The sequence below is a fragment of the Dipodomys spectabilis genome, unplaced genomic scaffold (assembly GCF_019054845.1).
Source record: "Dipodomys spectabilis isolate Male_0828 unplaced genomic scaffold, ASM1905484v1 ptg000141l, whole genome shotgun sequence".
NCBI lineage: Eukaryota > Metazoa > Chordata > Mammalia > Rodentia > Heteromyidae > Dipodomys > Dipodomys spectabilis.
In genome coordinates this window covers 9,798,812-9,811,641 of record NW_024870818.1, presented here as the reverse complement: position 1 = coordinate 9,811,641, position 12,830 = coordinate 9,798,812, and the positions used below count along the sequence as shown (strand labels likewise).

The window sequence follows — 12,830 nt, the reverse complement described above, 5'->3', positions numbered from 1 at the left end:
ATGAATCATTACACTAAGAGAATGGACTCAAAGTATTAAATATAAGTAAGAGGCTTGAGGATCCAGTAATAAAGGCAGATAATAAAAACTGGTTGTGTTGATTGTCCTAGTCTTTATTTATTCAAGGTCCAGCCATCTGATCTGATCCACAGGAGATCAAACACACTGACCTTCTTTCAAACTTATCCATTTCTTTCCTGCCTCAAGGTTTTATTGCTTCACATTCCATCCATATGGAATGTGGGCTGCTTCTAACACTCTTGGTCAGCTCACTCCTACTGCGTGTCAGATCAAATTGGCATGAATCAATGTTAGCTTTTTACAAATATTATCTTTTATAAATGATTTAAAGTAAAATATAATAGCATCACCACAGTTCTTTACAATGTTTAGCCTAGAAAGAATTGCAGAGATTAAGTAAATTATTATCTGTAAATGAAGTAGAACTTACCTGGGTATCATAAAAATAGCCAGCTGGAAAAAGAGGTCTAATTGAACGATCTGTTAAAGAAAGAAAAAGATACTGTAAAATTCAGACAGAGTAGCTTTACAGTTCAGAACATTTGAATAAAACTAGTAGTTTAGCATGTCAAAAGACGAACAAACCAATCAACCAACCAAACAGAAATGGCAGCCTTATTTGAAAGAGTGATATCAATGCTTCAATTAATACATATCATGACTTAATAACAAAGCAGAGGAAAGAAACTTAAGACTAACAGCAGACCCCAAAAAAAATGTTTGCTTGGTATTTTGTTTCTGATGAATACATATAAATATACACAAATTAGCCATTTCTTGGTAGAAGAGCTATGAACTACAAATAGTCCCACAATATTTATGGATGGCAAAGATTTGGAAGAGTAGTCAGGTGTGTTGGATAAGCCCAAAGTTCTAGATACTTGGGAGGTGGAGATGACAGATCAAGGTTTGAGGTCAGCCACAAAAGTTCAATAGAACCCATTTCAGCCAATAGCTGGGTGCAGTGGTGTGTGCTCTTGTTATCTCCAAGTGCAAGTAGAAGAAGCATAGCCCAGGCTGATGGCATAAAGTGATAAGCCTACCTATAATACAACCAATGGAATAAAGAGGCTGAGGCATGGTCCAACTGGGAGAGCACCTGCCTTGCAAGCGCCAAGATCCTGAATTCAATTCCTACTAGTGCCAAAACAAGGAAAAAAGATTTGGAATATTTCTGGGCTATGGATATAACATGGTGGAACAGACAGCTTGTTTAGGGAAGGACTAGGTTTAATCTCCATTACTATACTGAATCTTCCCTCCCTCTTTCCCCTCCACAAAAGATTAGACACCTAATTTAATAGTTGATAGATACAATGTTTTTAGGTATTATACTGAACATAAAAATGAAAATATTAGAGCACTGGCCATGGAATTCATGTCAACAGAGATTAATTCAGTCAAGATGTATTTACTGTATATACATGTATAGTATATGTATATACTGTATAGTATACAAGATACGGAGATTTGTCAATGAAGAAAGAAAAGTTTTTGGTCTCAGGGATCCCAGCTTTGAGAGAGGGAAAAGAGTTTACTAATGTCCAATGGCATTCATGCAATGAATGAAGATTTAGGAGACACTGAAGAACACAGGTGGTAAAGAAGAGATGCTAACACTGGCATATTGGAAAAGATAAATGCCTTTATGTTAATATCTTACCTATTACTCGACTTGTAAGAATTTCTTTATCAGAGGATCCAAGCTCTCTTCTAAGGTAGTTTGTAGGAATTCTACCTGCTGCAGCAGCCTTCTGTCTGTAGTCAACCTGAAGTAGCATGAAAAAAAATGAAGTTTGTATGATTTGTTTTAGTAACAAACTATATCCCTAGGACCACTACACAAATAGTATTTTTCCTAATGCTGTTAATAACATCTTCTAGATGATGAGTAGAGGACAATTTATTTAATGTTAGCATTTTATATCTCTCAGAGGAAGGAGAGTTTGTAAAAAGATGTTTAGCCAATTCATTTTTAAAAGCCTGTAATTATATAGTCAGATGTTTTTTTTAGCCTCACTAATTTTCCACATTAGCTTACTCTGGTCAAGTCTTTTTTTGAATTAACTCTTTCAGATATAACTTCATTGGCTGTTTTGAAACTGTTAGATATAACTTCATATGATCCTAAGAAAGAACCCATATAATCCTAATAAATTCTTCATTTAACATATAGTTCATTCATACTGAAGAGAAACCCATGAAGGCATGAACTCATTGCTTATTCAGCACCAAAGTAATTATATATTTCACACTGACTTGTTCATTTGTATACATGGGCATTCTAAAGTATGTATACTATTAGCATGAGAAGTTAGTTTACATTCTTTTTTTTTTTTTTTTTTTGGGTCCGGTCATGGGGCCTGAACTCTGGGCCTGGGCGCTGTCCCTCAGCTCTTCAGCTCAAGGCTAGCGCTCTACCACTTGAGCCACAGTGCCACTTCCGGCTTTTTTTCTTTTTGCTTATGTGGTGCTGAGGAATCGAACCCAGGGCCTCATGCATGCAAGGCAAGCACTCTACCACTGAGCCACCTTCCCAGCCCAGTTTACATTCTTTTAATGTCTCAGGACACTAAAAGTTCAGGAAAATCCTTTCTTGTACTAAATTTACATGCATTCATAAGACACTAGACAAAAATATTATAAATTCTACATATTGCTACAATATAGGTTCAGGTAAATCAGCAAATACTTACTACCAAAGGCATGAATTGGGAAGGTGAAGGTTTTGTTTTACTGACTGCTGTAACCATCACTGCAGTGTCACCTGACTTAAACATAAACAACCATATCAGTAAATGTTGTTGAAATCAGATATGCACATATAATAGCAACTGAGCGAATGAATTCTCACTCTAATTAAGCTCAAGAAAAGAGATTTATTCCATGTGATTATAATGAAACTTAATAATTCACAAGTAGTCTACTCTTGATCCCTTTTCTAAATGATCACTGAATTTTACAAAAGAAAAGGCTCACTGATAGCTGAGTCATACTTTTTACTTTAAAAACAGCCGTGTGTGTGTGTGTGTGTGTGTGTGTGTGTGTGTGTGTGTGTGTGTGTGTGTGTGTGTGTGTGTGTGTGTGTGTGTGTGTGTGTGTGCGTGCTTGAACTCAGAGCCTTCTGCTCTCATTCAGCTTTTATTTTTTTGGTCAGTCATGGGGATTGAACTCCAGGCCTACACAGTCCCTGAGCTCTTCAGCTCAAGGCAAGCGTTCTACCACTTGAGCCACAGTGCCACTTAAGGATTTCTGTGGTTAATTGGAGACAAGAGTCTCACAGCCTTTCCTGCTTCAGCTGGCTTTGAACTATGATCATCATATCTCAGCCTCCTGAGTAGCTAGGATAACAGATATGAGCCACTTGCACCTGGCTTCATTCAGCTTTTTCACTCAAGACTGGTACTCTACCATTTGAGCCATGCTTCTACTTCTGGCTTTTTGCTGGTTATTTTGAGGTAAGAGTCTCATGGACTTTTCTGCCCCAGTTGGCTTCAAACCACAATCTTTAGATCTCAGTTTTCTAAGTGTCAAGATTACAGGTGTGAGCCACTTGCACTCAGCTTATTTTCTACTTCTAATGAGGAAATTTAGATTTTATATAATGAAAATTTCCCAAGTATTACTGAAGAGAATGAAATAATTTTTTTTAGAAAAGCACAAAACAGATTTTATTAACAGAATAAAATGAAAGCCCAAGTTTGTTTGTTTCTTTCTTTTTTTTGTTGTTGTTGGTTTTGGGGCCTGAACTCTGAGCCTGGGCACTGTTCCTCAGCTCTTCAGCTGTTGACTGTAGACTAGTTCTCTACCACTTGAGCCTCAGCCCCACTTCCAGCTTTTTCTGCTAAAAGCCCAAGTTTAAAAGAGATCTTTTAACATATCCAACTTTCAAACTCCCCAATGATTTGGAATGGTTCAGGTGCTAGAAATAATCTTAGTATCTGAATTAAATACCACTACCATATTTCTAAGTTATGTTACTTAATATCGGTTCCCATAACTGATTTTTAAGATAAAAAAATTTAAGGCTGGGAATAGGCTTAGTGGTACTTGCCTAGCATGCATGAAGCACTGGGTTCGATTCCTCAGTACCAAATAAACAGAAAAAGCCAGAAATGGCACTGTGGCTCAAGTGGTAGAGCACTAGCCTTGAGCAAAAGAAGCTCAGCGACAGTGGCTAGGCACACAATTCAAGTCCTAGGACTAGTAAAAAATAAAAATGAAACAAAAAATAAAATTTGAACTTTTTTTTTAAGTTTTAGGAAGGATTTATTTCAATTTTAACAGGTTTAAAGTGGGGAGGAATAGAATGGGGTTAAAGTAGAGAAAAATGGAGAAGAGAATCATTTCCTAATCCCCATGCAGGACATAGGAGTTAAAAACTCTAAAACCTGGACATTTTACCTGTACCACAGCACAGCCATCTGCAAACCTTGCCAGTTTTCCAGAGGATAGTTCTAATTTTCTGTTGATAAACAAAAATTCAAAACAAAATGATATCAGTACAATTCTCATACTAGTACACACAATCTAAGTTTTTATTTTTAGTAAGAAACTAAAGGCTATCAAGCCTTACATGCCCTTCTCCCTCAGCAACAGATAGAATTCATAATCAAAAGTACAAAGGGAATTTAATTTTGTAGCATAATAAGATAAAAACCTAGGTACAAAAGTAATTTAGACAGAAATTATTTCTAGAGAGAAAGAAACTGCCTTCCGAAACATTAATTCCCATTTATTGCCTCTGCTCAGTCTCTTGTCACTTCCTACCTTGTTGACTACAGTAGTCTTTTTAGTACTCTAACTGGATCATTTCCCCATTTAAAATCTTTAAAGTTTCCCTACTGCTTTCAGGACAAAATATAAACTGCCTACAAAGACTTTCATTTTTGTCAGTAGTGCCAAGTCAATATAATAGTGAATGAATTATCTTTCAATCAATAGTATTGGGATGACTGGGAATCCAGTTGTACAAAAAATACTGGAGCCAGGTGCGAGTGGCTCACGCTTGTAATCCTAGCTACTTAGGAGGCTGAGCATCTGAGGATTGCTGATCAAAACCAGCACGAGTTGGAAAGTCTGTGAGACATTTATCTCACTGGTGCGGTGGCTCAAGTGGTAGAGTGCTTGCCTTGAGCTGAAGAGCTGAAGGACAGTGTCCAGGCCCAGAGTTCAAGCCCCATGACCCATCCCCCTGCCCCCTCCCCCCAAAAAAATACTGGGAGTTTTTTATACAAAAATAAAAACTCAGAATGGATCCTAGACCTTGTTGCCAATAAACTACTCAGAATAAGCTGGAAGTGGTGATTTGTAGCTTAAGTGGTAGAGTGTTAGCCTTGAGCAAAAGCAGCTAAGGGGTAGAGCCCAGACCCAGAGTTCAAGCCCCAGGACTAGTGGGGAAAAGATTAGTTGTAGTCTAGGGTGAAACAGTTAAGTGACCCCTAATAGGTACAAGGTTAGTGAGTGTGTGTGTGTGTGTGTAGAACTGTTCTAAAATGGGTGGTGGTAATGGCTGCAAAATTCTGAATACTATACAACTGAAAACTGCTGAATTATACACTTTAAATTGTATGGCATGTGAATTATATATATCAAGCTGATCTATATGAGCCTTATTTCTGTTTCTGTGGCAAATGGCAAAAGTGGTTGCTGAGGCCAAACCCAGATGGTGATGCCTGAAGACACTGAGGAAGATGTTCTATTTTAAGAGCTTAACTTCACAAAATTCAGTCAAGGCTAGTGCTGATGATACACAACCATCATATACGGTTGGGGGAATATAAAATAGTACTTAAGGAAACAATCTGGCAGTAACTGAAAAAGATTAAATTAAGATTAAATTTACTTTGTGACCTAGCAATTTCATCTTAGGTAAAAATTCAAGGAAATGAAAACATATGTTCACATAAAAACTTGTATATGGTAAAGAAGAAAACTTGTACATGAAATTTCACAGTAGCATTATCTATAGTCTCCCTCAAATGAGAAAAGCCCAATGATTAAGATTTACCACTAATTGAAAGCTGCAGGTAAATATTTGTGTTCCTTTAGTGTCATGTCCATATCTTTCTCAGCGTAATTTTTCCTGCAGCTGAATATGTGTTTATTTCCTTTGTCAGACCTGATTAACTCTAGTGCTTTGCATATGACAGGTGCTGAAGGGAGGCTTAAGTAAAAATTAAACACTTGCCTCAAAGACCACTGTAACACTGAATATACTATCTGGAAAATAACTATCAGAATCTACCAGGGTGTATAAAGAATTGTAACAGATATAATGCCTGTCATACTCAATAAATGTTACAAATGACAAACTTAAGGCAAAGACAGATTGATTTATCAACAGGTCTGATATTTATGAATCTTATTTGACACAAGGAGAGTATAAAAGAAGTCCAGATTAATTAATGAAGACTCAAAGCAGATTACTTGAGAAAAATATGGAGGGCAGGAAAAGCATTTTATTGCCTTTAGTGTCTTTTGAATAAAATGTCTTGGAATGATTTTTTTTTTCCAGACAAGAATGTGTAGTTCTTAGGCCAGGCGCCGGGGGCTCACGCCTGTAATCCTAGCTACTCAGGAGACTGAGATCTGAGGATCCCGGTTCAAAGCCAGCCCTGGCAGGAAACCGGAAGTGGAGCTGTGGCTCAGGTGGTAGAGCGCTAGCTTTGAACAGCGCGCAAGCCCAGAGTTCAAGCCCCACGACCGACCAAAAAAAAAGAATGTGTAGTTCTTGAATATGCTAAACTGACAGCCTTATGGCATATTTCTTGCAGTTCTTCAACTAAGAACACTCCTAAACTTAAGGGTTTTTTGTTTGTTTTTTTAACTCTGGGCCTGGGCGCTGTCCCTCAGCTCTTCAGCTCAAGGCTAGCACTCTACCACTTGAGCCACAATGCCACTTCCGGCTTTTTTTCTTTTTGCTTACGTGGTGCTGGGGAATCGAACCTAGGGCCTCAGGCATGCAAGGCAAGCAATCTACCACTGAGCCACCTTCCCAGCCCCACTTAAGGGGTTTTTTAACACACACTCCGTCACAAATATGTAACCGAGACAGCATGTAGTCCACAAAGCCTAAAAATACTATCTGACCATTTTACAGAAGTCTGCAGACTCTTCACTGACTACATTCTCCTCCTTTTTCTAAAGTAAACTGTAAAGTTATTTATTTAAGATGAGTCAGTCACTCATTAAGTCTGGGAGAAAGGCCTGGACTCAAATATTATTATTGCTTTTGGTATGAGCTAGGATCAAAAAAATTGAAAGCACACTAAACATTTAGATATACAAAATGTGCATTAGTAGTTACATTTTTAAACGATTTAGATAAAAGCTTTAAAAAAGTTACTTTTAACACGAATACTGACAACCTCCTAAGAAAAAGTACAGGCTTTGCTAGAAACACCAATTCAGCGTCCATCAAGTTCCATAACGCTAGCTTTGATGGCTTTTGAGAAAGTAATCTAACGTTTTAGTGGGGCCTCTGCAGCGTACAGGCTTAAGAAGATCTAGCTGACACTTCCCTACCCTTCCGACTCAGGCTCAAACTGGCCACACGAAGGGATTTGGGATTTGATGGCGTGCGCACACTTGGTCATCTCAAGGCGAAATGATTCCCACTTCGGGGCACACGGGTCTCCGAAAAGTAAAGTGAAAGGCTGTCAGGTGGACAGACGAGCCTAGGTGGAGAGAGGAAGCTCGGAGTGCAGGAGGAGGTTCGGGAAGCCCAGGGCAGCAGCGTAGGAAGGGAGCGAGTCCACGGGGGTCGACTCCAACCCGGAAAGGGACATTTGGAGTTGAGGATGAGTAAAAAGAGGTTAAAGGGACAGGCTGCGGCTCTAACCCAGGGAGACCAGTGCACCCGGCGGCCAGATCACAGTGCAGAGAGGGAGAGCACGCTCTTCTTACCTGTTGCCTAAGTCCACAGCCACGGATCGGGACCCTGCGCTAGACGACAGAGTTCGCACAAGCAAGGAGTTGAGTGCCCGACTCCGCCCTGGCAGACGAAGGGGCCCCTCTGCCAGAGGCCGGAGGCGTGAGCAGCACTGCTTGCACGCCGCCATGACACTGGGCACGAGCTCAGCCCGGGCTGTGCCCTGATTGGCTGACTCCACAAACCCAGGGGCGGAGCCTGGTGCAGTTTCGTTTCCGCGGTACCTGGGGACGCTGCGCAAGCTGCTGCAATGGCCCCTTTCTACGAGCACCAGAAAGGGTCAAACTTACAAGAATGAGATTGCGTCTGCGAATGCATTGTGTGTGTGTGTGTGTGTGTGTGTGTGTGTGTGTGCGCCATAAGTAGAAAGTCTTAGAACAAATTTAACAATTAAATGCAGCAATAACTTTATACATAAATACAGCAATAATAGAAGCCACTGGGTAAGACATTATTTTTATTGATTTTGTGAACTAAGAATTAGGGGGATTTATGTGATGGGCCATGAGAAGAGGGAGTACGCTCTCTTTCCTCCATCCACCCTAGTTTCTATTTTACGCATTTCAGAGAACAAATGTTACTTCAAAGAGTTGTGTTAATATATTTCAAATAAACCAATTTTCTCATTAACATAATTTTAAGTGTGTCCTTACCATCACTTCTGGTTTATCTTCATTTCCAGTGTTAGTTTACTAATTCATTTCCCTGGCCCCTTTGGCTAAAGATTAATTTTGTAAACCAACTCTTAAATGTATAATGCCAGCTAATATTTAAAATAAATGGTTTGTAAAGTGGAAAACATTTTTAAAACAATTTTTAAGGGTGGATACATTTTCCTCACTTCTTTAATGACAGTGTGTTTGAAACTATGTAGTTTATTCATTGAATCACCGATCATATTTTTAAAAATTGTATTTCTCTTTTAAGGTCATCGCCCATATAAAAATAAACAGGCATAAAATCCAGTTCTAGGGGGGATGGGGGGAGTATGGGATGGGAAGGGGAAACAAAGGAGGAGGCTACAATGCTTGATAAGAAATGTACTCACTATCTTGCCCATGTAATTGTAACCCCTCTGTACAGTATTTTCACAATTAAAAAAATCCAATACTAATGTTGTTTTAAAAATGAAAAATGTTGACCTAAAACCCAGACAAATGATTTTGTTGTCAAGCTTTTATGAGTTGTTATTACTGATTTGGGATTTCCATGCTGATAAAAGACATGATATTAACATTGTTTACTGGTATTGTTAGTTTTTACCTCTTTATTTTTGACTTTATCTTTAGTTGCTTCTGTGATTTCAAGATCCATCATTGAAACTTCTTACACAAAAACAAATCTATAAGAATCTCCTGCCACAATTCAACACGACTTTGGATTTATAGAGTTAAGAACATAAACTCACCTTTCCAGAATGCACTAACTACTATTTAATTGTATTCACTCAGGAAGTATTGCTTAACAGTTTAGAGTAGAAACGTTGAGTTAGTCCCTGGTGATTCTGATCTTATCTCAGGTGGTTATGACCCTGTCTCTCTAAACTCCACCCTTTCCATCTTACAAAAAAAGGTCAATAAGATGAATCTCACTGGGTTTGTAAGGATTAAATGTCACAGACAATTCAAGATATTTATCATAGTACCCAACACACTATCAACACTTGAAAAAATGGTAGCTTCAGCTTTGATTTAGCTTTTTCTTAATTTCCTTCTAGTTTCTTTTGTGCAACATTTCCTTCATGATCCCCTTGAATCAGCATTCATTCAGCTGGAAATATTTGAACATTTACATATTTAGTTCACATTTGTCCCCCTAGATCAATGTAAAATAATTAGTAGTAATTCAGTTATAAACTCTAAAGCAAATGTAGCCATTAAACTCTTGTTGCTGAATTTTGTTACAAAGTAGTCATACTGATGATATGTATAGTTAGCAAAATAGGCTCCCTTCCCATAGCTTAGTACACTACTTCCTCTCCATAGCTTAGCATGCTCCCTTCCTAGGCAACACTAGCCCATTTAGTAAAGGCAGTAAATAAACCCCCTTTACCTTCGGATGGCACTTCTCTGGGGCAGCTATCACCATATAAGGCAAAAAGAGCCCCTTAGAGTGACCTTCAGGTCTGGGCAGCTGTAGGGCCCCTTATCTACTATTTGGACAGCAGCCATAAATCCTAGTCCACCATGATGAAGCCCCTGGACCCCACATCCACACCAGGGTCTCCACCTCCTGGCCCCTTCTGGCCCCTCCTAAACCTGCTAGGTTATATAGGTCACCTCAGACAATAATGGGCACCACTTCTCACTTCTCCCTTGTGAGAAGGAGTCTTGCCAGCCCCTTTCCCGGCAATAAACCTTTCTTTGTTCTCTGTACCTGGATGTCTGTGTGGTTTTTTGGCAAAGTATAAAATAATCTAACATATATGTTAGGCAATTTTAGATTAGCATAGAAAAGAAAATGTAAAGTGTTGAATTTTGTGGCTATATCAATTGATGCTATATACTCAAGGTGCCATTGAAGAGTTGTCACATTCTAGAAATACACTTCTGATCAATTGCAATATATATGAAAGAAAACTGGAAGCTCTCTTTCTACCACTCTTGAAGATGTTAGAGGCCATTTGATTTAAATCTAAGCAGTATTTCTCAGATCTCCTTTTCTTTTTTCATACTCAAATGAACCTGCATCAAAAATTAATAAAACTTCATGCTCTGAGTAGCATTTATGTAAAAATACCAAGTCATTAAATTATGTTTAATTAAAGTATAATTTGGTGGTTTTGGCTCAGAAAGTATGTATACCCTTATTTCGATTTATGACTATAAAAGGTTCAAGAGTTTATACTTTGTTATGTATTTGTGGATATTTAAGTAACATTATAATTAAAAGTGTCAGCTGACACTGAGGAGTACATGTTAATGTTTTCTCTTGAATGTTGTCCATGCAACTTTAAGAAACAGTTTTTACACTACTGTCAAAAGGAGTTTTATAAGTCAAAATATAATTGTGTCTCTATTCTTATTTTACTCAGTTGTTTCTTTTGTTTATGTTTACTTTCTTCAAAGTTGTTTTATTAGAACATATTAATACTACAAGGAAAAGGTTCGCTGTGACATTTCCATGCATACATGTGATGTAACAGAAAACTCCCTCTATTTCTCTCACTGCCCCCTTCTTAAAACAATTTCAACTGATTTCATTGCTCTGTTTTCATACATGCATATCAAGTGCTTTGCTCATGTTCACCCTCACTCACCCTCTCTACTCCCACTGGTGCTCCCACACCATTGCCTGGTCCTGTCATTCATTTTTACTTTTTTTCTGTTTTTTTTTTTTTTTGTGTGTGTATGTGTGAGACAAGATATTGGTATGTAGCATATGTGGAACTGAAACTCAAGATCCTCTTGCTTCTGTCTCCTAGGTGCTAGGATGAAAGGGATCTGCCACCATGTTCATCTCTAAGTCTTTAATCTATTTAATAAGTAGATTGGCTCTTGATGGTCTATGAGCATTTCCTTTCCTAGTTAGTTTCATTAACTTCTATTTACTCTCTAAATAGCTTTCCATTTCCTCATACTCCAAGTAAACTGAACTTGTTCTTTTGCTCCATGCCTATGTGCTTAGCATGTGGTTTCTCAGATGTGTCAGTCTGGCAAATTGAGTCTCCAGGCAGACTTATAGATAAGCTCTATGCCTGCCATTCCATTTTATTAACTTATTTATGTGGACATTAATTCATCCATAAAAGTGAAGTGAAGATAGTTATTGCCTTGTTTAAAAGAGCTGTCTGTGTTTGCCTGTGTTTCAAACTCACTTGTTTCTCTTTTAAACATGGAACCTGGGTAAGTTCTTTACTCTTCCCATGCTTCAATCGCCTCACTTTAACATGGGAATAATAACAATAACTACCTCTTCGGGTTGTTATGCAGATTTAAAGGCATCTTATGTTATGGAAGTAAACAGACCATGTCAGTGATATCACAAGCCATGAAAATGCATGGTATCAACTAAAAAGAGGATAGAGAAAGAAAAAGAGGACCTGGGTCTGAACACTGAGGATGCAGATGTAGCCAGCTACAAGAGGAAAGAGCTAGTATGTGATATACAATATATTTTTGATTTGTTTCTCTGCATTCACTACCATTTTGCTCTATGTGTCATGGGATGAATCTTGAGAGAGTGCAACACCTCATCTCCCTGGCCATCTGTCTTTGGGTTTAGCGCCAGTGGAAGACACCAGCAGAAGAGTATGAGAAGAGACAAAAATAAAAAGATAGGAACCCATAGCTCCATATGATATGGTAATTATCGCATTCCTCTTCCACTGTAGTCCTGCCAGGTGACCTCACTTGCGTGGTTTGAGCTCTTACTCCAGTTATACTACTGTTTCTTTGTGCTGCTTCATGCCTTAACTAACAGCTTTCCATGATTATTACATCTTCAGTGCCTCAGAATTCATTGTTCAGTTTTGGAACCTTAACCTGAGAAGTCTCATACAATACACTGTTTTACACAGAGGAGATAAATCTCCTTTATTAAACTGAAAAATACGAATTTGGGCATAAATGCAGATGAGGTTGAACGTTGCTTAAAGGAATATCTAGGAAATTTGAGACAAGGATAGCACCTGAGAGGAAGAAAAGGGAGAGGAGGCATTGATGTTTAATTGACAGTTATTATTGGAGATGGTATATAAATCTACTTAAGAATTCTGGTGGGATTCCCAGGTGTGACATATTGCTTCATTCCCCTTGAGACTGAGGATCATGAATTTCAAGGGAAATAAAGGAAACTGAATGGTAGAATTGATATAGAGTTGGATTTTATAGGAACAATGGACCCAGTTGTGTTTGTTCTCTCTACTTGCTTCTAT

General features: G+C 38.3%; 1 protein-coding gene across 1 annotated transcript in view; it reads right to left on the bottom strand.

Annotated features, from left to right (window-relative positions):
* Pnpt1 (polyribonucleotide nucleotidyltransferase 1) overlaps positions 1–8,096 on the bottom strand; it is a 36,693-nt gene extending 28,597 nt beyond the window's left edge. Inside the window, exons 1-5 of the mRNA XM_042691188.1 lie at positions 7,930–8,096; positions 4,426–4,486; positions 2,718–2,792; positions 1,685–1,790; positions 452–501 (exon numbers count right to left, since the gene is read on the bottom strand). Of these exons, the coding sequence (XP_042547122.1) occupies positions 452–501; positions 1,685–1,790; positions 2,718–2,792; positions 4,426–4,486; positions 7,930–8,084 (447 nt within the window). The 5' untranslated portion in view covers positions 8,085–8,096. The remainder of the gene's footprint in view (positions 1–451; positions 502–1,684; positions 1,791–2,717; positions 2,793–4,425; positions 4,487–7,929) is intronic.
* Positions 8,097–12,830: the final 4,734 nt, after the last annotated feature.